The 26,528-nt window shown below is 48.8% G+C and overlaps 1 protein-coding gene across 1 annotated transcript in view; it reads right to left on the bottom strand.

The window, feature by feature from the left end:
* Positions 1-5,011, bottom strand: part of LOC139262635 (G protein-coupled receptor kinase 6-like) — a 188,113-nt gene extending 183,102 nt beyond the window's left edge. The window contains exon 1 of the mRNA XM_070877790.1: positions 4,927-5,011. Within this exon, the coding sequence (XP_070733891.1) occupies positions 4,927-4,978 (52 nt within the window). The 5' untranslated portion in view covers positions 4,979-5,011. The remainder of the gene's footprint in view (positions 1-4,926) is intronic.
* Between the last annotated feature and the right edge of the window lie 21,517 nt (positions 5,012-26,528).

Here is a 26,528-nt window from a genome sequence, read left to right as displayed (position 1 = left end):
ATGGAAAGAGAGATAAGGGCAGGGAAAAAGAAGAGAGAGAGAGAGAGAGAGAGAGAGAGAGAGAGAGTGTGTGTGTGTGGAGGGGAGTGAGAAGGGGAGAGAGGAGCACATTGGCACCAATAAACTTCAACGATACCGACACAATTCTTGTGCAAGACTCAAGCCACTGAGAATTGCTCCCACTGCTCGTGACACAACCTACAACCAGCAGGATTGCACCCTTGTGGTGCTCAGATCAAAGCCCCATCTCTGAATATCCCCCGACGCAAGTGCAAAGCTGGGTGTTTTTCAAAACACGCCAGTGAACACAGTGCAAAAATCTCTCCCCATTATCCTTGCCTGAAATTCTCCTGGCACGACTGCAGCTGATTATGTTACCCAACTTCTTCATTATTGAATGGACACACCCAGAAACTTAACCTTTCTCTTTCAGATCCTCAATCCTACCTACTGTGCATTTCCTGTTGACACTTAGCCTCAGCAAGAGATATTCGGGGGTGTGACCTAAAGCTTGGTCAAAGAGTAGGTTTTAACAAGCATCTTGAAGGAGGAAAGAGAGTTAGAGAGTTAGAGAGGCGGAGAGGTTTAGGCAGGGAGTTCCAGAGCTTGGGGCCTAGGCAACAGAAGGCACAGCCACCAATGATTAACCGATTATAATCAGGGATGCTCAAGAGGGTAGAATCAGAGGAGCGGCGTCATCTTTGGGGAGGGTTGCGGGGGGCTGGAGGAGATTACAGAGATAGGGAGGGGCAAAGCCCTGGAGGGATTTGAAAACAAGGATAAGAATTTTAAAATCGAGGCGTTGCTTAACCGGGAGCCAATGTAGGTCAGCGAGCACAGGGGTGATGGGTGATCGGGACTCAACGCACTCCTGGCTGGCCTCCCACATTCTACCCTACGTAAACTTGAGGTCATCCGAAACTCGGCTGCCCATGTCCTAACTCGCACCAAGTCCCGCTCACCAAATCACCCCTGTGCACCCTGACCTATATTGGCCCCCCGGTTAAGCAACATCGTGATTTCAAGATTCTCATCCCTATTTACAAATCCCTCCATGGCCTCACTCCTCCCTATCTCTAATCTCCTTCAGCCTCACCCCCACCCACCCCAAGATATCTGGGCTCCTCAAATTCTGCCCTCTTGAACATCCCCCGATTATAAAATCGCTCAACCATCGCTGGACGTGCCTTCTGTTGCCGAGGTCCCAAGCTCTGGAACTCCCTGCCTAAACCTCTCCACCCTCCTTCAAGACACTGCTTAAAACCTACCTCTTTGACCAAGCTCTTGGTCACCTGCTCTAATTTCTTCTCAACTGCTTCGGTGTCAAATTTATTTTTCTGGTCTTAGAACACTCCTGTGAAGTGCCTTGGGAGTTTTACTCCATTAAAAGGCACTATATAAATGCAAGTTGTCGTTGCTATTGACTACCTTGTATTTATGACCCCTTCGTTTTGGACTCCGCCGCAACTTTCTCTACATCTACCTCATCAAAGACGTTTTAAAGCCTTCCAATAGGTCACCCCGAAGCTCTACACACAAAACTTTCATCCGTTCTTTCCCTTTCCAGAGACGCTGACTGAGCTATTGTGTCGATCCAGTATTTGCTGCTTTTCATTGCTCACTAAATGTTGAGATTACAGTGCACCAGCCAGGTACAGGCATGACTGGATAGAGAGGAAAACAGAATGATGTCAGCCGCGGCTCAGTGGGTAGCACTCCCGCCTCCAAGTCAGAAGGGAGCAGGAAAATCCAGGCCGACGCTCCCAGTGCAGTATCTTTCAGACGAGACGTTAAACCAAGATCGTGGCTCCCCTCTCGGGTGGATGCAAAAAGGTCCCACGGCATTCGGGCACAGACACAATGGGTCGGCATGGCCAACTTCTGAATCATAGAACGGTTACAGCATGGAAGGAGGCCATTGGACCCGTCGAGCCTGTGCCAGCTCTCTGCAAGAGCACTTCGGCTAGTCCCACTTCCCCTCCCTTTCGCCGTAGCCCTGCAAATTCCTTTCCTTCGGGTACTTATCCGACTCCCTTTTGAAAGCCGTAAATCTGTGCCGCGAACCTCTTATAATTCTACAAGACCAGCCGAAGAAAACCGATGGGATTTCACAAAAACGAAGGATGGTATAGGGCCGCAGACACAAGCTAGGCGATGTCCTTCTCCCGATTAATATGCTATCACGCTTGCTCCAAGTTCAATCCCATTTATGAAGACGCAATGCTTCCCCGGAAGAGTTCAACCCACGGATTTACTCTTAAAAAGAGGGCGGCAGTTGCAATTAGACTCGAGGCCCGAGGGGAAGGTGAGGAAACTAAAAACAAAAGCACAATTCTAGCTCCTGATCATTACACAGCACAAGCACTGCAGGATCAGCGGTGATGTACCTCCCACGACCCCGCCCACTCATCCATCCCACCACCAATGCTCCCGCTCAATTTATTTCGTTATTTTTTGAATTTGCCGTGTGGCCACGCACGCAGCCGAGAGGGAACATTGGTGGTGGGGATAGATGAGCATCATGGTCCACCGCCCAGGTCAAGTGTCCTGCCAACAATCACCGTCAGGGCACACACATGAATAATGGCCCCCCCGAGGCAAGATACCAGAAGCTGCCCCAGCACATTACAGGAAGGAGATTTACAAGAATGTTGCCTGGACTGGAGAATTTTAGCTATGAGGAAACATTGGGGTTGTTTTCTTTGGAACAGAGGAGGCTGAGGGGAGACCTTATTGAGGTGTATAAAATTATGAGGGGACCCGGATAGAGTGCATAGGAAGGACCTCTTTCCCTTTGTAGAGGGGATCAATAGCCAACGGGCATAGATTTAAAGTAATTGGTAGGAGGTTTAGAGGGGATTTGAGGGGAAATTTCTTGAGGGTTGTGGGGGTCTGGAACTCACTGCCTGAAAAGGGTGGTAGAGGCAGAAACCCTCACCACATTTAAAAAGTACATGGATATGCACTTGAAGTGCTGTAACCTGCAGACTTAGAGCTGGAAAGTGGGATTATGCTGGATAGCTCAAGGTCAGCCGGCACTGACACAATGGGCCGAAATGGCCTCCTTCCCTGCTATAAATTTCTATGATTATGAAAGAGAGTCAGCACTTCCAGGGCTGGGGTTGGGGGGGGGGGGGGGGGAAATCAGAGGGAATGCAACCAACAGAATACAACCAGCATGAAAGAAAGAATAAACTTGAATTTCTGTAGCGTCTTTCACAGCCTTAGGATATCCCAAAGCACCTTGCAGACAATCAATATTTGTAGCATGGAAAAAGACCATTCGGCCCATCATGCCCGTGCCGGCTCTCGGAAAGAGCAATCTGATTAGTCCCACTCCCTCCCACCCAACCCCCACAGCCCTGCCAATTTCTCTCCTTCAAGTATTTATCCAATTCCCTTCAGGAAGTTACTGCTGAACCTGCTGCCACCGTCCGTTATAGTGGAGGACTTTGAAGTGTTGCAATATGGGAAATGGGGCAGCCAATTTGCACACAGCAAGCTCCCACAAATAGCAACAGGAAAGTGACCAGATCATCCGTTTTAGTGATGTTGGTTGAGGGATAAATATTGACCAGGAGAACAGCCTTGCACTTTTTCCAAAACAACAGCATGGGATCTTTTACCTCAGACTGAGGGGGCAGGGGAGGTCGAAGGTCAGCCATGATCTTATTGAATGGCAGAGCAGGCTCGTGGGGCTGAATGGTATGCTCCTTGCTCATAATTCTTAGGCATTTTAAGGGGGAAGCTACATGCTCTCAGTACTGCACTGGGAGTGCCAGCCTGGCTTATGTACTCAAAGTCCCTGGAGTGGGACTTGAACCCACGGCAGTCTGACTCAGAGGCAAGAGTGCTACCCACTGAGCCACAGCTGGCACTCAAGGAAGAAAATAAATTAAGACATATGCACTCTCGCAGCAGACTCTGGACCCTGGGCCTTGCTGCAGATATTGATTAGGACCGATTACGTGCACTCTCTCTCTCTGTCTGTCGTCCCTTGGCTCCATTAGTAACCGCTCTTAAACAATTTAGTTCATTTGCAAAGAGTAGGTACTCCAGGCTCAAAGCAAGAGCGCGAGGGAGGATTCCCACCCAAGGAATTTGGGGGGGGGCAAAAAGGATGAACTAAGGATTCAAACACTCACATGAAGGAAAAGCAGGAAGCATTGGGATTAAGCATTCAAGGGGACCAGGGGTGACAATCTCTGCCTGAATCGGGGGGCATTGGAACTGGGGCACATACACATCTAAAAGGGAGGGGGTGTGTGTGGTGTGTAAGTAGGAGTTAAATGCACAAGTGCCCACCCAAAAAAGCAGAGCGGGCAAGGGGGCAGAGAGGGGAAGGAGGGAAGCCAGGGTGCTAAACAAGTGTCCAGTCCATGGGAAGGGGGTCACTGGGTGCTGAATACCCTGGGGAGGGTGGGGGTGGTTGAAGCCCCCTTTATTGGGGTGGGACAGGCAGGGCCCTGGCACTAATGCCCCCCTCAAGTAGGGACTGCAGGGGCAGAAAGAGAGCCCGGAGGGAGGGATTTATACCGGAGGGAAAGAGAGAGAAAGCGAGTCAGGCGCCCCCTCGGCAGCCAGAGGCCGGAGTAAGGCGAGGAGGCCGAGCAGAGCCAAGAGTAAGGGGGGATAGACTGAGAGAGAGGGGAGGGGAGGGGAGGAGGGCTTGGGGGCTGGGGCCGTGCGGCCTTGCAACCTCTCCCCCCCACACACACACACACACACACGGGGAGCAGGGGAGGAAAGAGGCGGGCCCCCGACTCCCGGGGGCGAGGGCTGAGGGTCACCGGTGGCCCCAGCAAAAAGCCCACAGCAGCCCCCGAGCCCCGGCCCCACTCTCTGTAACACTGCATCCCAGCCCAGGACAGCGACACTCGCTTCCCCCCCGCCCGATACAATGTAGCCGCCCGCTCGCTACTTTACCTTCTCGGGCTTTCAGCAGCACCGTGTTCGCTACAATGTTCTCCAACTCCATGAGCGCTGACCCAGCTCTCTCTCTCTCTCTCTCTCCCTCACACACACCGACTGACTCCGCTCCAGCTGCCCAACACACCCCTCCCCGCGCCAGCCTCATTGGTGCTCGCCCGCAACATGCAGCCCCTCATTGGCTCACTCCCAAACCCTTCGCAGTGTCGCTATGTGTGTGTGTGTGTGTGTGCAGAGTTCAAACTAGTGTGCATATGTATGTGTGTGTATATAGTTCAAACCAGTGTGTATATGTATGTGTGTGTATATAGTTCAAACCAGTGTGTATATGTATGTGTGTGTATATAGTTCAAACCAGTGTGTATATGTGTGTGTGTATAGTTCAAACTAGTGTGTATATAGTTCAAAACAGTGTGTATATGTATGTGTGTGCATAGTTCAAACCAGTGTGTATATGTGTGTGTGCATAGTTCAAACCAGTGTGTATGTGTGCATAGTTCAAACCAGTGTGTGTGTGTATGTATGTGCACAGTTCAAACCAGTGTGTATATGTATATGTGTGCATAGTTCAAACCAGTGTGTATATGTCTGTGTGCATAGTTCAACCAGTGTGTATGTGTGTGCATAGTTCAAACCAGTGTGTATATGTGTGTGTGCATAGTTCAACCAGTGTGTATGTGTGTGTATAGTTCAAACCAGTGTGTATATGTATGTGTGTGTATAGTTCAAACCAGTGTGTATATGTATGTGTGTGTATAGTTCAAGCCAGTGTGTATATGTATGTGTGTGCATAGTTCAAATCATGAGTAGGCCACTCAGCCCAAAAGCCTGTTCCGTCATATTCTAGCCCTCTAGTTATAAAGGCTAACATTCCAACAGCCTTTTTGCTTATTTTTTTTACCCGACTAGAAGTCCATGGCCTCGCCCCTCTCTATCTCTTTAATCTCCTCCAGCCCCACAACCTCCCTGAGATGTCTGCGCTCCTCTAAACCTCTCCTCCTCTGTACCCTCCTTTAAGACACTCCTTAAAACCTATCTCTTTGACCAAGCTTTTGGTCACCTGCCCTAATTTCTCCTTATGTGGCTTGGTATCAAATCTTTTATCTCATAATACTCCTGTGAAGCGCCTTGGGCCATTTCACTACGATAAAGGCACTAGCTAAATACAACTTGTTCTTGTTATCACTGCACCAAAGAAAGAAGAACTAGCACAAAAATCTAGGCTGACACTCCAGTGCAGTGCTGAGGGAGTGCTGCACTGTCGGAGGTGCCATCTTTAGGATGAGACATTAAACCGAGGCCTCTTCCGCTCTCTCAGGTGGATGTAAAAGATCCCACAGCACTTTTCCGAAGAAGAGCAGGGGCGTTCTCCCCGGTGTCCTGGCCAATATTTATCCCTCATCCGACATCACTAAAATAAATTATCTGGTCATTATCACATTACTGTCTGTGGGAGCTTGCTGTGCGCAATTTGGCTGCTGTGTCTCCCACATTACAACAGTGACTATACTTCAAAAAGTAATTCATTGGCTGTAAAGCACTTTTTGGACATCCAGAGATCGTGTAAGGTCCTAGATAAATTCAAATCTTTCTTAATCTCACAATCGGTGTTTGACTCAGGGCAACACAGATGGACATCAAATATATCTTGCAAGCATTGTCTGAATTAAAATAAAAACACTTTGTTCATTTAATTTCTCTGTCAGTTTCTTCGCCCCATCTCTTGCAGGCACCGACCGTTGCTAGTTCCTGGGGCAAATAACATCCTCTGCACCTATCCCAAGTAGCCATTATTCATAGTGGAACTCGCTACCACAAAGTGTGGTTGAGGCGAATAGCATAGATGCCTTGAAGGGGAAGCTGGAGGAACACATGAGGGAGAAATGAATAGAAGGTTATGCTGATGGGGTAAGATGAAGAGGGTGGGAGGAGGCTTGGACCAGGTGGGCTGATTGGCTGTAAATTCTGTGTCATTCTATAGAGTAAACGTTAGGAGGTTTGTACATTACCAGAGTGACTCCACTTCAAAAGTATTTCATTGGCTGTAAACACTTTGGGATGTCCTGAGTTTGTGAAAGGTGCTATATAAATGTAAGTTTATCTTTCTTTTTTTTACTTGATGTGATAACTGAACCTGTTTCCGGTTCCCTCCTGCATCTTCTCTTAATTTGTTGCTATTCATTTTACATTCCATTCTTAAAGGAGAAAACGTATATTTCTGTGTATGTGTATGTGTCTGTGTATCGATGTGTGTCTGTGTGTGTCTATGTGTTTGTGTGTCTGTGTATGTCTCTGAGTTTGTGTGTGTCTATGAGGTTGTGTGTATCTGTGTGTCTGTATGCATTGTGTGACTGAGTTTGTGTGTGTCTGTGTGTCTGTGAGTTGTGTGTTTGTCTGTGTGTCTATGAGTTTGTGTATGTGTCTGTGTGTGTCTATGAGTTTGTGTGTGTCTGTGTGTCTATGAGTTGTGTGAGTGTCTGTGTGTCTGTGAGTTGTGTGAGTGTCTGTGTGTGTCTATGAGTTTGTGTGTGTCTATGAGTTTGTGTGTGTCTATGTGTCTATGATTTTGTGTGTGTGTCTGTGTGTGGCTATGAGTTTGTGTGTATCTATGAGTTGTGTGTGTGTCTGTGTGTCTATGAGTTGTGTGAGTGTCTGTGTGTGTCTATGAGTTTGTGTGTGTCTATGAGTTTGTGTGTGTCTGTGTGTCTATGATTTTGTGTGTGTGTCTGTGTGTGTCTATGAGTTTGTGTGTGTCTGTGTGTCTATGAGTTGCGTGTGTGTCTGTGTGTCTATGAGTTTGTGTGTGTGTCTATGTGTGTCGATGAGTTTGTGTGTGTCTATGAGTTTGTGTGTGTCTGTGTGTCTATGAGTTTGTGTGTGTCTGTGAGTTGTGTGTGTCTATGAGTTTGTGTGTATGTGTGTGTCTGTATGCGTTTGTGTGACTGAGTTTGTGTGTGTCTATGTGTGTCTATGAGTTTGTGTGTGTGTGTGTCTATGAGTTGTGTGTGTCTGTGTGTCTATGTTTCTGTGTGTGTGTGTCTGTCTGTGCATCAGTGTGTGGGCCTGAATATTTTCAATGAATTTGCTGCCTCCCTTGTACTTTGAGGAAGGAAATCTCTTACCTCATAGGAGAAAGCTTTGCATTGGTTCCCACCCAGTAGCCCCAAGAGCCCTGTCACTCCAGGTCTAAAGACACACGAGGGAGCTCCGGAGTTGCATCAGTTGACTGCTCCACCTGGCCCAGATGAATGAGATCAGAATTATTTTCAAACCCAGATGTTTTTTTAAGAGGGATCATAGTTTGAGAATATGAGCACTGATTGTGCAGAGCTGAGCTTCAAAGGTAAGCGTTTAACTATACAAGAAGAAAAGATGGTTTCAAACACCTCAGAATCTGTTTTTTCTCACTAATTTTCTCCCCACTCCTCTCCACAGGTGTCTATTGGCCTTTTCTCTCCCCCTCACCCACCTAACAATTAATTGTATATAATATAATTGAAGGTGTCAGCTGTGGCTCAGTGGGTAGCACGCTTGCCCTCTGAGTCAGAAGGTTATGGGTTCAAGTCCCATAATTGAGCACATAGTCCAGACCGACATCCTAGTGCACTACTGAGGGAGCACTGCACTGTCAGAGGTGCCATCTTTTTGGATGAGACGTTAAACCGAGGCCTCGTCTGCTGTCTCAAGTGAATGTAAAAGATCACAGGGCCACTACTTCGAAGAAGCACAAGGGGCGTTCTCCCCGGTGTCCTGGCTGATATTTATCCCTCAACCAACATCAATAACAACAGATTATCTGGTCATTTATCACATTGCTGTCTGTGGGACCTTTCTAGATGTAAATTGGTTGTTGTGTTTCCTCATAAAAGTACCTCATTGGCTATAAAGCTCTTTGGGACATCTTAAGGTAGTGAAAGGTGCTATAGAAATGCAAGTTCTTCTTCTCCATAGCTCAGATACCGACTGCATTAACCCACTGAGTCATTCATTGATGTTGGGTGGGGGGAGTGGGAAGGTGAGGCGCATGTTTATTTTAAAGGGGCATCACATTTGTGGAAGAACATTTGGCAAACACTTTTCTTTGCCACTTGTTAGTAAACAGATGATGCAATGATAACAGATTGTTGTTATTTTATAATAGCAGCTGCTGTTACCATTGGGAAGTTGCTACTTTCTCATTATTGGTCTGCTCTCAACTTTGCTTTGACAATTCTTTTTTTAATTCATTCCTGGGATGTGGGCGTTGCTGGCAAGGCCGACATTTATTGTCCATCCCCAGTTGCCCTTGAGAAGGTGGTGGTGAGCCGCCTTCTTGAACCGCTGCAGTCCGTCTGGTGAAGATGCTCCCACAGTGCTGTTAGGGAGGGAGATCCAGGATTTCGACCCAGCGACGATGAAGGAACGGCCGATATATTTCCAAGTCAGGATGGTGTGTGACTTGGAGGGGAACGTGGAGGTGGTGGTGTTCCCATGCGCCTGCTGCCTTTGACCTTCTAGGGGGTAGAGGTCGCGGGTTTGGCAGGTGCTGCCGAAGAAGCCTTGGCGAGTTGCTAAAGTGCATTTTGTAGATGGTACACACTGCAGCCAGGGGGCGCTGGTGGTGGAGGGAGTGACTGTTGAAGGTGGTGAATGGGGGAGCCAATCAAGCGGGCTGTTTTGTCCTGGATGGTGTCGAGCTCCTTGAATGTTGTTGGAGCTGCACTCATCCAGGCAAGTGGAGAGTATTCCATCACACTCCTGACTTGTGCCTTGTAGACGGTGGAACGGCTTTGGGGAGTCAGGAGGTGAGACACTCGCCACAGAACACCCAGCCTGCGCTTGTTGACTTGCTCTTGTCATCACAGTGTTTTAGGCGGTGCAACTCCCTCAATGGCAAAGTCAAGGCCCGTCTAACTGGGCTGAGTGATCCACGCTTACCTCAACAAACGCTGAACTTCTTTTATAGAAAGACACATAGCACCTTTCAGCTGTGTCAGCCCTGGCTCAGTGGGCAGCACCCTCGCCTCTGAGTCAGCAGGTTGTGGGTTCAAGTCCCACTCCAGAGAGCTGAGCAGAAAAAATAAATCCAGGCTGACACTCCAATGCAGTACTGAGGGAGTGCTGCATTGTCGGAGGTGCCATCTTTCAGATGAGACGTTAAACCGAGGCCCCGTCTGCTCTCTTAGCTGAACTTAAAAGATCCCATGGCACTATTTCGAAGAAGAGCAGGTGAGTTCTCCCCGGTGGCTTGGCCAATATTTATCCCTCAATCAACATCAGTTAAAAACAGATTATCTGGTCATTATTACATTGCTGTTTGTGGGAGCTTGCTGTGTGCAAATTGGCTGCTGCATTTCCCACATTACAACAGTGATCGCACTTCAAAAAGTATTTGATTGGCTGTAAAGGGCTTTTGGGATGTCCTGAGGTTGAAAAGGCGCTATATAAATGTAAGTCTTCCTTTCATATCCTTCAGCTGACCCAAAACGCCCCACGGCCAATGAAGTACTTTTTGAACAGTGCAGTCACTGTTGTAATGTATGAAACAGCCAGTTTGCAGAATGAGTTAGATAACATTTTGTGAGGCAAGGGCTATAAAACCAAGGTGGGCGGATGAAGTTCAGATACAGATGAGTCATGGTCTAATTGAATGGCGGGACAAGTTCGAGGGGCTGAATGGCCTCCTCCTGTTCCTAAGTGCCTTCTGTGGTACAGTAGCTCATTGACATGGTCTGGCCTTGGGTCACTTTGTGGCCCACTCAGGTTCATATCCTGGTGCCTCTGAGAGCCAGGTCCCCATTAACTTGCATTGACCCCAAGCGGTGGGCACGAACTGATCTTGGTTTCAGGACTTTATTCAGTAATGAATCAGCAGCTTTGGGAACAGCCCTTGAAGCCCACAACATTCATAGAAACATAGAAACATAGAAAATAGGTGCAGGAATAGGCCATTCGGCCCTTCTAGCCTGCACCGCCATTCAATGAGTTCATGGCTGAACATGCAACTTCAGTACCCCATTCCTGCTTTCTCGCCATACCCCTTGATCCCCCTAGTAGTAAGGACTACATCTAACTCCTTTTTGAATATATTTAGTGAATTGGCCTCAACAACTTTCTGTGGTAGAGAATTCCACAGGTTCACCACTCTCTGGGTGAAGAAGTTTCTCCTCATCTCGGTCCTAAATGGCTTACCCCTTATCCTTAGAATGTAACCCCTGTTTCTGGACTTCCCCAACATTGGGAACATTCTTCCTGCATCTAACCTGTCTAAACCCGTCAGAATTTTAAACGTTTCTATGAGATCCCCTCTCATTCTTCTGAACTCCAGTGAATACAAGCCCAGTTGATCCAGTCTTTCTTGATATGTCAGTCCCACCATCCCGGGAATCAGTCTGGTGAACCTTCGTTGCACTCCCTCAATAGCAAGAATGTTCTCCCTCAAGTTAGGAGACCAAAACTGTACACAATACTCCAGGTGTGGCCTCACCAAGGCCCTGTACAACTGTAGTAACACCTCCCTGCCCCTGTACTCAAATCACCTCACTATGAAGGCCAACATGCCATTTGCTTTCTTAACCACCTGCTGTACCTGCATGCCAACCTTCAATGACTGATGTACCATGACACCCAGGTCTCGTTGCACCTCCCCTTTTCCTAATCTGTCACCATTCAGATAATAGTCTGTCTCTCTGTTTTTAACACCAAAGTGGATAACCTCACATTTATCCACATTATACTTCATCTGCCAAGCATTTGCCCACTCACCTAACCTATCCAAGTCACTCTGCAGCCTCATATCATCCTCCTAGCAGCTCACACTGTCACCCAACTTAGTGTCATCAGCAAATTTGGAGATACTACATTTAATCCCCTCGTCTTATTCATTAATGTACAATGTAAACAGCTGGGGCCCCAGCACAGAACCTTGCGGTACCCCACTAGTCACTGCCTGCCATTCTGAAAAGTACTCATTTACTCCTACTCTTTGCTTCCTGTCTGCCAACCAGTTCTCAATCCACGTTAGCACACTAACCCCAATCCCATATGCTTTAACTTTGCACATTAATCTCTTGTGTGGGACCTTGTCGAAAGCCTTCTGAAAGTCCAAATACACCACATCAACTGGTTCTCCCTTGTCCACTCCACTGGAAACATCCTCAAAAAATTGCAGAAGATTTGTCAAACATGATTTCCATTTCACAAATCCATGCTGACTTGGACCTATCATGTAACCTCTTTCCAAATGCGCTGCTATGACATCCTTAATAATTGATTCCATCATTTTGCCCACTACCGATGTCAGGCTGACCAGTCTATAATTCCCTGTTTTCTCTCTCCTTCCTTTTTAAAAAAGTGGGATTACATTGGCTACCCTCCACTCCATAGGAACTGATCCAGAGTCTATGGAATGTTGGAAAATGACTGTCAATGCATCCGCTATTTCCAAGGCCACCTCCTTAAGTACTGTGGGATGCAGTCCATCAGGCCCTGGGGATTTATCGGCCTTCAATCCCATCAATTTCCCCAACACAATTTCCCGACTAATAAGGATTTCCCTCAGTTCCTCCTTCTTACTAGACCCTATGACCCCTTTTATATCAGGAAGGTTGTTTGTGTCCTTCTTAGTGAATACCGAACCAAAGTACTTGTTCAATTGGTCTGCCATTTCTTTGTTCCCCGTTATGACTTCCCCTGATTCTGACTGCAGGACGAGACCAGCGACTGAGAAATATAAAGAGAAGCAAATAGCCCTGGGTTGCCGTGGGCCGGATTGCTGGGGTTCAGGGCCATGTGAGTCCCATGGGCTGCAGTTGGGACGCCGCTGCCCCAAATCCCACTCATGAAGAGCGCTTACTTGGCTACAATATTGTACCCCTTTGACTGTACCCCAGCACTTCTGTACAGGGGTGGCTGAGGTGTTGGATGGGCACAGTGAGGGGGGGAGGGGGGCGGGGGAGGGGGAAGAGGACTTATTTTCAAATGTGAAATCAGTCAGTAAGCCTATAACGTAAGAACATAAGAAATAGGAGCAGGAGTCGGCCATTCGATTGTGGCTGATCTTCCGCCTCAACTCCACCTTCCCGTCCGATCCCTTGATTCCCCTAGACTCCAAAAACCTATCGATCTCAGCCTTGAATATATTCAGAGACTCAGCATCCACAGCCCTCACGGGCAGAGAATTCCAAAGATTCACAACATCCTGATTGAAGAAATTCCTCCTCATCTCTGTCTTAAATGGCCTGACTGTGCCCCCCTCGTTCTAGACACTGGTATTGTACCAGCCTGCTGATATATAAACCTGGATGGCTGTGTAAACTGGCTGATGTAGGAGCCTGGGGTTGACAAATCCTGTTGCCTTATAACCCTGTTCGTCTACCAATCGACTGTTGTAGAATCGTGCAACTGTACAAACCTGCCATTACATGGGCCTGCACTTGTACAGGTCTAGCGTTACACAAGCCTGGCATTACACAAGCCTGGTGTTGCACAAGTTTAGTGTCAGGAACGCAGGAGGAGACCATTCAGCCCCTCGAGTCTGTTCCACCATTCAATTAGATCATGGCTGATCTGTATCTTAACTCCATCTTCCCGCCTTGGTTCTGTAACCCTTAATACCCTTGCCTAACAAAAAAAATATCTAGCGATCTCAGTTTTAAAATCTTCAATTGACCCTCAGCCTTGAAAGCTTTTTGGGGGAGAGAGTTCCAGATTTCCACCACCCCTTGTGTGAGGAAGTGCTTCCTGACATCACCCCTGAATGACCTGGCTCTAATTTTAAGATTATGCCCCCTTGTTCTGGACTCCCCCCACTCACTTCACCTATCAATGTCCCTTAGCAACCTTTGCCAGTTCTGACGAAGGGTCATCGACCTGAAACGTTAACTCTCTCTCCACAAATGCTGCCTGACCTGCTGAGTGTTTCCAGCATTGTCTGTTCTTATTTCAGATTTACAGCATCCGCAGAGTTTCGCTTTTGTTTTCCCTTAGTAACTTTCTGCTCCCATCTGCATGATTTACTGCCCCTCCTAACATAGCGTTGTCTACACCTGCTGTTAATCAAGTGCACTGTTGCACAGACCTACAATTACATAAAACTTCTTGGTTTAATTCATTGGATGTGGGCATCGCCAGCAAGGCCGGCATTTATTGCCCATCCCTAATTGCCCCTTGAGAAGGTAGCGATGAGCCGCCTTCTTGAACCGCTGCAGTCCGTGTGGTGAAGGTACTCCCACAGTACTGACTTTGTTCTAGTGATTTGGTCACTACTCTCGCTGGGCCATTTCAGAGGGACAGTTAAGAGTCAACCACACCGTCTGCCCAGACCGGGTAAGGGCAGCAGATTTCCTTCCCGAAAGGGCATCAGTGAACCAGCTGGGTTTTCATGACAATCCACTAATTACATAGTCATCATTACTGATATTAGCTATTTAGTTCCAGATTTATTTAATTAACTGAATTTAAATTCCCCCAGCTGCCGTGGTGGGATTTGAACCCATGTCTCCTGATCATTAATGCAAGCCTTTGAATTACTAATCCAGTAACATAACCATTTTGCTACCGTCCCCATACTTGCCATTGTATTACCTTGCTGCGATACAAACCTGTTGTTGTGAAATGTTGCTCGGACAGAAGTATAAGAAGAATCTCTCTCTCTCTGCCATGCCTGCATTCCACAGTTCCACCACATGATTAAAAAAAATTAGGCACAAATTTACTAAATAATTTAATTTGTCCCCTCTGATCTCTGTCTTTTATGCCTGAAGATTAAGTTACAACTAGAAAGGCTGGTTGTGATTTTCTAAAATATCCCCCCCACCCCGCCCAAAAAAGGTGGTGCCATCGATAGCAAACAGTTAGGCTGCTTTCCAAATCCTCCCCTTGCTCTGACAATGGAATCATGTCACCCAGTGTGTCCAGTGTTTTTGCTGCCAAACCAGATCTTTCTCGAATACGATATGAGCAAGATGTTCATTCGGGTTCAGCGGTGCGTTCCCCTAGTGTTTGCACTTCCCCTCCGACACCTGGAAGTCCCTGGCCAAAGGTCACCCTAAGTGGAGGAAGAGCATCCGGGAGGGCGCTGAGCACCTCGAGTCTCATCGCCGAGAGCATGCAGAAAACAAGCGCAGGCAGCGGAAGGAGCGTGCGGCAAACCAGTCCCACCCTCCCTTTCCTTCAACCACTGTCTCTCCCACCTGTGTCAGAGACTGTAATTCCCGTATTGGACTGTAGTCACCTGAGAAATCACTCTTAGAGTGGAAGCAAGTCTTCCTCGATTTCGAGGGACTGCCTATTATTATATCTGTAAGGTACTTATGAATGACTCCACGAGGCAATGTGTTATACTCAAACTGTAGTGACTTTGGTCCTTTATTCGTAACTCCAGAGTGAGGCAGCCGCATGGTGGCTACCCTTTTATACAGCCCCTGCCACCAGGGCAGGAAACCCCAGTCTCCACCAGTTGCACCCTCTAGTGGTGCCAGCATAGTATATACACAGTGGAAACCTTATTGATAGTACATCAGGTAAACAAGTCTCCGTCTTATGTAACTGTACGGTGACTACACAGAGAGTGTATTTATGCCAATTATCTTTGCACTGTGTGCTCTGGCTTAGCTCTCCCCAAACTTAAGTGCCAATAAGCCTTGCACCTTGGCTGTGCTTTGGCTTGGCTCTCTCCCTGTTAACCCCCAAGTCCTTTTGCCACAACGTTGGGTAGTGGTTACCAGTTTGGATGGTTCAAGTGGAGGTTCCAGAGGGTTCTGGGTGTGATCCATGTGTATGTCCATGGCTATATATATCCATTTCCCCCCTCCCGGCCACAACAAGATCATGCAACTGGCCCATTACATTAACATACAGGATCAGACACAGTGCAAGTACAAAGAAAGGAAAACATTTTTTTTTTACAGTTTGTATCGTGACACCTTGGTTCAGTGACTTACATTTGTTATGTTTTACGGTCGTGCGCCAGGATTGGGTAGATTGCATTCATGGTTCAGTCATGGTCAGTACTGAGGTAACAGTACAGGTATGCGAGGACGCTAGTTCCAGAGCAACCGGATGGTGTCCTAGCCGTCTGATGGTGGCACTGCGCCCCCTGCTAGCGGGGTGGGCTTGGTTCGCTCACCGAGCCAGGACTCAGGGCCTTTGCCGTTGCCTAGTGGTGGGCAGAGCCACAGATATGTGTGTGGCTTCCCTGCCCTCCTTTGAGGGCTGCAGAGTCTTCTGCCTGCTCTCTCACGGTATTGGGAACCTGGCTGTTCCAAGTCCCGTTTGGGGAACTCGTTGGTTCTGACCTTTCGCTCCCGGACATGGCCGAGGTAGTGACTGGGTCTGGGGGCTGCGTGGTGGACAACGGCGGCCCACTGCGCGTGTTGGCGCCGTTTTCGTTTCCAGGTCCGTGGCAAATAGTGCCATCGGGTGCCTGCAGCGTGGGATAGACCTGGGGCAGGGTATCAGGATCAGTGCCTTCACCCTCCTGAGGTCGCTGGCCTATAACTTGTGGGGACACCTGGGGCAGGGCATCAGGATCAGTGCCTTTACCCTCCCGAATTCGCTCGCTTGCTACTTTTGGGGACACTCTATTCCCGATAACGTGCAACACCATTTTGTTCTTTACATTAGGAATAGTACCGACACCTCGCAACAACATTTTGTTCACAATCTTAATCGGTTCGTTACATTGATTGCCATGCATACAATGTCTCTTTAAGTTCAGTTGGTTGCATGTCTCCTTTAAGAGAACCCTGCTGGCTTTACCCCAATCAAATCCTTTGTTAGACACCACTTGTTAGTCCCTCAGCGTTGCACCTCGTGATATGGCCGTGGCAATCTTTTTTTTCAGCCACGCTGCCCCTTGCTGCAGTAAGGACGCCATCTTGCCTCTGTCCTCGAGGTTGACCGCTTTGATCCTTCTCTCCCATGATTCTGCCATAAAAGCAGGAAGAGTGCCTGTGAATTCGATGTTCCTCCCCAGGAGTCCTGCCACTGGAGCTGGGAAGGTACTTTTAGGTCGTTCCGGTCGGATCATTGCCACACAGTCGTAATGGACGGTCTGTGCCTCAGGTGCTGCACTGGTCTGTTCTCTGGTGCCTGGCCCAAGCGAAGGTGGGGTTTTGCTCTGCCTCTGACATTGATTGCTGGAGTGAAGCGGTCTTCCCATTTCCACTGGATCTTCCCCATCCACCTTCTTCCGAGTAGCGTTGGACCATCACCTGCAACAATCCACAGGGGTAACTTGTGCACCACCCATTATGGATTACACTTACATCCGCACTACCAAGGACTGGGATCAGCTCTTTGGTGTAGGTGCGCAACTTTTCCTGTACTGGAACCAGCTCGGGTCGTTTTACGTTCCATAGCCTCTCAAAGGCATCCTGGCTCATCACTGACTGGCTCGCTGCCGTGTCCACTTCCATGAAGACTGGAACGCCGTTTATCTCGACTTCCATCTTCACTGGAGGACAGTCGGTGGTGCAGGTATACACACCATTACACTTCTTCTTGGGGCTGAGCTGCCTCTCTGGCCAAATCATCATATTCCCCGCTGGATTCAAAGTCATCTACCGACTCCTCTGCTAGATGGTGAGTCGTATTTCTTTTACACATACGCTGGAGGTGGCCCTTCATGTTACAGGCTTTGCATACGTACTCAGCAAACTGACACTGGTGAACCCTATGGTTTCCTCTGCAACGCCAGCATAGAGCTACTCGATTAGCATCCCTCGCGGACTCTGAGTTCTGGAACCCTGAAGTCTGTGCTCTCTGCCCTGAGCACAGCCACGTTCTACAGTCTTGCCTGTGAAAGGCACCATTCTGTGCGCAGTACTTGCCGGGTTTGAGTCCACAGGATGAATAATTTGCTTGGTGCTGCAGGTCGAGGTCATGAATGCCTGACTGATGCTGATGGCCTTTTGCAGGTTGACTGTGATGTTGGCAGAAAATAGCTCGTGAAGGAGGCCCTCCTGGCCAATTCCCATAACGAAGATGTCTCGCAATGCTTCGTTGAGGTGCATGCCGAAATCACACGGTGCCGCAAATCTCCTGAGGTCGGCAGCATATTTTGCAATCTCCTGGCCCTCAGGTCTGCGGTGAGTGTAGAATCTGTGCCTGGCCGTGTGGATGCTCTGTTTTGGTTTTAGTTGGTCGCAAATTAGTTCAGTCAGCTCATCGTATGTCTTATCCTTGGCCTTCGTGGGTGCCAGCAAGTCCCTGACGAGGCGGTAGACCTCGGGCCCACAACTGGTCAGCAGTATAGCCTTGCGCTTCTCCGCCAATGTGTCCGTCTCCCCTGCCAGGTCGTTTGCCACGAAATATTGCTCGAGCCTTTCCGTGAAGGCATCCCAATCATCACCCTCTGCAAAGTCTTTTAGTGTGCCAAAGGTAGCCATAATCGCGTGAAAGTCCGTATTCTTGTCTCCAGTTATTATGTCTGTAATGTACTTATGAATGACTCTACGAGGCAATGTGTTGTACTCAAACTGTAGTGACCTTGGTCCTTTATTTGTAACTCCAGAGTGAGGCAGCCGCATGGTGCCTCCCCTTTTATACAGCCCCTGCCACAAGGGCAGGAAACCCCAGTCTCCACCAGTTGCACCCTCTAGTGGTGCCAGCATAGTATATACACAGTGTAAACCTTATTGATAGTGTATCAGGTAAACAAGTCTCCATCTTACGCATCATCATTATAGGCGATCCCTCGAAACGAGGATGACTTGCTTCCACGCCAAAAATAAAGGATGAGTTCACAGGTGTTTCGAAAGAAGAACCCGAACTACATCCTCAAGGGTGGAAGATGCCTGTGTGTGGATTTTTTTAATGTGTGGTGGCCGTTGCACACCAGCCACCACACGGGCTTGACAGAGCTAGGTCTTGGTCCAGTGGCAAGGATTACCCAAGACAATTGGAGACCTGCTCTGCTGCATGGACCTAGTGCGCACACATATCGCAGTGTGGGCTGGCCCGTGTTGCCCCTGGGCCCTTGGCCCTGAACTCATGCCTCCCCTAGGCCCCGATCACATTCCTCCACAGTCTCTCACAGCTCCTTCACCCCTCTCGCGAGTCCTGCTGTATCTTCCCACGCGCCAATCACCGACCTGGACCTTGCTGACGTCACTCTTCGCTGCCGTTGCCCTCCTGCACCAGCTCGCACTGTACCTTGTAGTGGCATGACTCCACGCTGCTCCCAGGCCGCCGCTCGCTGCTCCTTTTATGGCCCCGACCTGCCGCTGATGGTCTCTCGCAGGTCGGGGCCACCATGCTGTACAGTGACTGCACAGCGAGTATATCTATAGTCTGCATATACAATACCTATGATGATGTGCTTCCAACACTCTCCGTCATGTTTCCAGCACTCTAGCCCTTCCTGTTTTTATCTCTCCGGCCTGTTCGCCATTTTGCTTCACGCTCGTATCTCACCAGGCCTCTGGCTTCCAGTTGCTGCGGGGCTGCGGAGGTTATTCTGGGTCTCTGCGGGTTGCCCTTTGGCTCTGGGGGGAGGGCTCATTACATTAGGATTACGTACGATTACACCGGATATACGGCACAGAAAGAGGCCATTTCCCCAACCAGTCCATGCCGGCGTGTATGCTCCACTCGAGCCTCCTCCCGTCTTTCCTCATCTAAATCTGTCAGCATAACCCTCTATTCCCTTCTCCCTCCTGTGTTTATCTAGCTTCCCCTTAAACGCATTTATACTATTGGCTTCAACCACTCCCTGTGGTAGCGAGTTCCACATTCTCACCACTCTCTGAGTAAAGAAGTTTCACCTGAATTTCCCCATTTGATTTTCTGGTGACTTTCTTATATTGATGGCCTCTAGTTTTGCTCTTCCCCACAAGTGGAAACATTTTTTCTGTATCCATTCTATCAAAACCTTTCCTAATTTTACTGACCTATATTCGGTCACCCACTCAGCCTTTTCTATTCTAGAGAAAAGAAACCGGGCCTATTCATCCTTTCCTGATAGTTATAACCTCTCAGTTCTGGTATCACCCTTGCAAATCTTTTTTGCACCCTCTCCAGTGCCTCTACATCCTTTTTAGAATATGGCGACCAGAATTGTACGCAGTACTCCAAGTGTAAGTGTAGCCTATGTAGGCACCTTTAGTAATGACTCCACGAGGCAGGGTATGATACTTAAACTGTGTAGACCTGCAGTCCTTTGTTTGGGTCACAGTCTAAGGATAAGGGGTAAGCCATTTAGGACCGAGATGAGGAGAAACTTCTTCACCCAGAGAGTGGTGAACCTGTGGAATTCTCTACCACAGAAAGTTGTTGAGGCCAATTCACTAAATATATTCAAAAGGGAGTTAGATGAAACCCTTACTACTCGGGGGATCAAGGGGTATGGCGAGAAAGCAGGAAGGGGGTACTGAAGTTGCATGTTCAGCCATTAACTCATTGAATGGCGGTGCAGGCTAGAAGGGCTGAATGGCCTACTCCTGCACCTATTTTCTATTTACAGCTCCTGAGTGAGGGCAACAAGCTGTGAGTTCACTTTTATACTGGGTTACCTGCCGTGTGCAGGCAACCCTTAGGTCTCCAGCAGCAGCACCCTCTGGTGTACAGGTAAGGCGTGTACAGTGTAAGGGTACATTCAGTGTTGCATAACAGTGTTACAGACATCACACAGTAAACAGGCATGCATACACAATTGTAAGAACATAAGAAATGGGAGCAGGAGTGGGCCATACGGCCCCTCGATTCAATAAGATCATGGCCGATCTTCCACCTCAACTCCACTTTCCTGCCCGATCTGTCAATCTCAGACTGGATGGGTCGGAGAGGAATTTTCCCAGATTTTTTCTCCCTAAATTGGCCTGGGTTTTTATCTGTTTTTTGCCTCTCCCAGGAGATCACATGGCTCCGGTTGGGGTGGAGTGTAGAATGTTTCAGTATAAGGGGTGTTGCAGTTGTGTGAGGCGGGCTGGTTGGGTTGGGTGCTCTTTGCTTTTCCGTCATTGTTCATAGGTTTATATGTAACCTTTAGGGCTGCTGACCGAGGGCCGTGCGGCTCTTTGTCGGCCGGTGCAGACACGATGGGCCGAAATAGTCTCCTTCTGCGCTGTAAACTTCTATGTTTCTATGTTTCTATTCTGTTTTTTTATTCTTCTTACCAAAGTGACTAACCTCACATTTCCCTACATTATACTCCATCTGCCACCTTACTGCCCACTCACCAAGTCTATCTATATCCCTTTGCAGACACTTTGTGTTCTCCTCACAGCTTACTGTCCCACCTAGCTTTGTATTGTCAGCAAATATGGATACATTACACTCGGTCCCTTCATCTAGGTCATTAATATAGATTGTAAATAGTTGAGGCCCCAGCACTGATCCCTGTGGCACCCCACTAGTCACAGCCTGCCAAACTGAAAAAATATGGTTTAACCAAGGTTCGATACAGGTTGAGCATAACTTCTCTACTTTTTAATTTCCCCCCCTCTACAAATGAACCCTTGGTTTGCTTTTGTTATGGCCTTATTGACCTGCGTCACAACCTTTAGCAATTTGTGTATTTGTACTCGCAGATCCCTTTGCTCCTCTATCCCATTTAGATTCATATTTTCCAAGTAGTATGTGACCTCCTTATTTTTCTTATCAAAATATAATATGCTGGGGCTCTGCTGGGACAGGAATTAGGGTAGGTCATTCAGGCTATTATGTTGGTGCTCTGGAGGTTCTGCTGGGACTCTGCTGGGAATGAGGTTCTGCTGGGACTCTGGGATTCTGCTGGGACTCTGGGGTTCTGCTGGGACTCTGGGATTGTGTTGGGACTCTGGGGTTCTGCTGGAGCTCTGGGGTTCTGCTGGAGCTCTGGGATTGTGTTGGGACTCTGGGGTTCTGCTGGGAGCTCTGGGGTTCTGCTTGGAGCTCTGGGATTGTGTTGGGACTCTGGGATTCTGCTGGGACTCTGGGGTTCTGCTGGGACTCTGGGGTTCTGCTGGAGCTCTGGGGTTCTGCTGGGACTCTGGAGTTCTGCTGGGACTGGTGTTCTCCTGGGACTCTGTCAGGCATGGTTCAGTCTCGCCTCTGGGCCAGGAGGTTGTAGATTTAGCTTTCCCCTCTATAAGCCGGGCAGCAAGCTCCCGTGACACTATTTCGAAGACGAGCAGGGCAGTTATCCCCGGTGTACTAGCCAATATTTATCCCTCAATCAAAACCTAAAAGTGATGATCTGGTTACAACAGTGACTACACTTCAAAAAGTACTTCATTGGCTGCAAAGAACTTCGGGACGTCCTAAGTTCGGGAAAGATGCTGTTTAAATGCAAGTTCTTTCTTTCATCCGTTCTTTCTGTATGAACATGACTTGTTTTATGAGTTGCGGGCCACGGTCTGCAAACAGGTGTACTGTATCGCCATCTGCTGTCACAGAATGGGACTTCCACACCAGGTTGCAAACTGCAGCAGTGCTTTTCAAATGTTTTACGTGGACAAGGCCCCCTGCAAGTATTGACAACACTCTCGGAGCCCCCATTGCCCTCCGACCCTACCCCCACCCCCTCGGGTGGATGGATTTGAGGTACATAACAGCCATGATCTAATTGAACAGTGGAACAGGCTCGAGGGGCTGAATGGCCTATTCCCATCCCAAAGGTAGTGCTGTTGTCCACGGAGGGAATTAGACATCCCACTGTGAATCAGCTCCAACAGATAGTGTGCGCTGTGCCTCCGTGTGCGTTTTCCTCTTCCCTTCCCTTCGCTCCCTACCTCAGTTACGCAGCCGAGTGTGGATGAAAATCGACCCTGGTTTGTCACCGAAGTGATGTTTTCCAGTTGGCCACCTTACAATGATTGAATCCGGCGTCTTTCGGAAGAGGCGTCAAGCCGAGGCCCACTGTTCCCTGTGAGCTGCGCTTTGTTCTGAACAGCCTGTTCCTTTTCCTGCTCCGTCCTTTTAAATCTCCGTGCCTGTGCGGTCCCTTTAAATCTCCATGCCTGTGCGGTCCCTTTAAATCTCCATGCCTGCGTGGTCCCTTTAAATCTCCATACCTGCGTGGTCCCTTTAAATCTCCGTTGTCTGCGTGGTCCCTTTAAATCTCCGTGCCTGTGCGGTATTTAGAATGGGGAAGCCGGTGATTGGCCTGCGTGAGACCGTTCCCGTTGGGACAGTGCCGAGGCCCCGTCTGCTCTCTCTGGTGGGCGTTAAAGTCCCACGGCCACTATTTTGAAGAAGAGCTAGGGAGTTCTTCCTGGTGTTCTGGGGCCAATGTTTATCCCTCAACCAACATCACTTAAAAGTACCCCAGATGGTCTGGTCATTATCATGCTGCTGTTTGTGGGAGCTTGCTGTGCGCACATTTGTTGGCCTGTTTGCCACATCGCAACAGTGACTACACTCCAAAAAGTGCCTGACTGGCTGTAAAGTGCTTTGGGACGTTCTGAGACGGTGAAAGGAGCTGTGTGATCAGGGAATCCCCAGTTCTGCAGTGCCCTCCCTCAACCGCGCTGCCTCTCTCTGATCAGTTTTTTTTCTTCTCTGCATTTGGAGATTTCTCCAGAAACACCTCACTGGATTTTCTTTTATCTCCTTTAAGGGATTCCTCTCCATTCGCCCCTCCCCACCCACTGTTTAACATTGGGGCCACACGGAGGGAGAACTAACTGGCACTAAGTCCCGCTTACCCATCACCCCCTGTGCTCGCTGACCTACACTGGCTCTCAGTCCAGTAATGCCTCGATTTTAAAATTCTCATCCTTGTCGTTATTGTGTGTAGAAGAACTCCACGAGGCTGAGTACTGTGAGCTAAACTTAGTGTGACCTTAGTCTTCTTTATTACAAGCCTAATCAACATGGCAGCCAACCTTTTATACTGGCCCTGCACGTGTGTGCAGGTGACCATTCGGACTCCAACAGTCGCGCCCTCTGGTGGCAAGTATTATATAGTTACATGCTGCCCCCCCCCCCCCACTACAAAGCATTCGGTACAAGTTATTTACAAGTTGAGGCGATCCGGAGACCTTCGCTCCCTGATTGATCGTCTAAGTTCAAACCCTGGCATGTGTGAGTTGGCCGGACCATTGCTGTACTGCACCGCGCCTGGTCTGACCGGACTGTCAGGAACGGTGGGTTCATCCTCGTGATTGACAGCGAGGTCGATTGCTGGTTGGGTGTGTGTTGGTGGATCGTCGATGGTGATGTCCTCTTCAAGTCGTTCCTGGTTGTCAGTAAATCGCAATTTGGTCTGATCTAAATGCTTTCTGCACGTTTGGCCATTTAACAGTTTGATTCTAAACACCCTATTCCCTTCCTTGGCCAAAACAGTGCCAGCAACCCACTTGGGACCATGACCATAATTCAGGACAAACACAGGGTCGCTAACATCAATGTCACGTGAAACAGCCGCGCGATTGTGGTACATGTTCTGCCGGTGTCGCCGGGTTTCCACGTGATCATTAAGATCCGGGTGGACTAAGGAGAGCCTGGTTTTGAGGGTTCTCTTCATTAGCAATTCTGCCGGGGGAACCCCTGTGAGCGAGTGGGGTCGCGTCCGGTAACTGAGCAGAATGCGAGGCAAGCAGGTCTGCAGGGAGCCATCTGTCACACGTTTCATGCTCTGCTTGATTGCCCGCTCTGCTGGACCGTTAGATGCGGGCTTAAACGGAGCAGACCTGACATGCTTGATGCCATTGCGGGTCATAAACTCGTTGGATTCCGCACTGGTGAAACACGGTCCATTGTCGCTGACCAGGATGTCGGGCAAGCCATGGGTAGCGATCATAGCCCGGGGGCTTTCAATGGTGCCTGTGGACATGCTGGATGACATGATTACGCATTCAATCCATTTGGAGTAAGCGTCCACAACTACTAAAAACACCTTTCCTAGAAAGGGGCCGGCAAAATCTACATGGATCCTGGTACCACGGTTTGGAGGGTCATGACCACAGACTCAGCGGAGCCTCCCTTGGTGCATTGCTCAGTTGCGAGCAAGTGTTGCACTGATGCACGCATGACTCCAAGTCCGAGTCAATGCTGGGTCACCAAACATGCGACCTGGCAATTGCCTTCATCGTGACAATCCCTGCGTGGGTACTGTATAGGTCACGCATAAACGTTTCCCTGCCTTTTTTTGGCAAAACCACATGATTACCCCATAAGAGACAATCCGACTGAATAAACATTTCATCTTTGCATCGGTGAAACGGCTTAATTTCATCTTGCATTTCCCTGGGAACGGCCGACCAGCTCCCATTTAGGACACAACTCTTTACTAATGATAGCACAGGATCCTGGCTGGTCCAGGTCCTGATCTGGTGAGCTGTGACAGGTGACCCCTCGCTCTCAAAAGTATCCATGACCAGTTGCAAGTCTGCGGGCTGCGCCATTTCAACCCCAGTGGTGGGCAATGGTAGCCGGCTGAGAGCATCGGCACAGTTTTCAGTGCCAGGTCTGTGGCGGATAACATTGTCATAATTGGATAATGTTAGTGCCCATCTTTGGATGCGGGACGACGCGTTGGTGGTTATACCTTTGCTCTCTGAAAACAGCGAAATGAGCGGCTGGTGGTCAGTTTCAAGCTCAAACCGAAGTCCAAATAGGTATTGGTGCATTTTCTTAACCACATATACACATGCTAACGCCTCTTTCTCGACCATACTATAGGCTCTCTCAGCCTTAGACAGACTTCTAGACGCATGTGCAACCGGTTGGAGGTTGCCCGATATATTTGCTTGCTGTAACACACAGCCGACCCCATACGATGAGGCGTCACAAGCTAGCACTAAATGTTTACATGGGTCATAGTGTACAAGTAACTTATTTAAACATAGCAGGTTCCTGGCCTTCTCAAAGGCTGTGTCTTGAGATTTGCCCCAAACCCAGTCATCACCCTTACTTTGCAACATGTGCAAAGGCTCCAACAACGTGCTCAACCCGGGTAGAAATTACCAAAATAGTTGAGGAGTCCCAGGAGCGAACGCAACTCCGTCACATTCTGTGGTCTGGGTGCATTCTTGATGGCCTCTGTCTTTGAGTCCGTGGGTCTGATGCCGTCTGCTACAATCTTACTCCCAAAAAATTCGACTTCTGGCACCAGGAAAACACACTTGGAGCGTTTCAGCCTGAGTCCCACTCTGTCTAGGTGACTTAGAACCTCTTCCAGGTTGTGTAGATGTTCGATGGTGTCACGCCCAGTGATCAGGATGTCGTCTTGAAACACAACGGTGCGCGGAACAGATTTCAGCAAACTCTCAATGTTTCTCTGGAAAATGCAGCCGATCGAATCCCGAAAGGGCACCTGTGGTATATAAACAGCCCTTTGTGTGTGTTGATGCACGTCAGTCTTTTCGAAGATTCAGCCAGCTCCTATGTCATGTAGGTGGAAGTTAGGTCCAACTTGGTGAACGATTTCCCCCCCCCCCCACCCCGCCTGCTAACGTTGCGAACAGGTCATCCACCTTGGGCAGCGGGTACTGATTCTGAGACTTGGTTAATCGTTACCTTGTAGTCTCCGCAGATTCTGACCGTCCCATCGCTTTTCACGACCAGAACAATTGGACTGGCCCACTCGTTGAACTCGACTGGCGATATGATTCCTTCGCGTTGGAGTCTGTCCAGCTCGATCTCGACTTTCTCCCTCATCGTGTATGGAACCCACTGAGCCTTGTAATGGACAG

This window comes from Pristiophorus japonicus, chromosome 1 (assembly GCF_044704955.1).
Source record: "Pristiophorus japonicus isolate sPriJap1 chromosome 1, sPriJap1.hap1, whole genome shotgun sequence".
NCBI lineage: Eukaryota > Metazoa > Chordata > Chondrichthyes > Pristiophoridae > Pristiophorus > Pristiophorus japonicus.
Note: the sequence above shows the minus strand (reverse complement) of the source record. Positions and strands in the feature narration are given on the sequence as shown.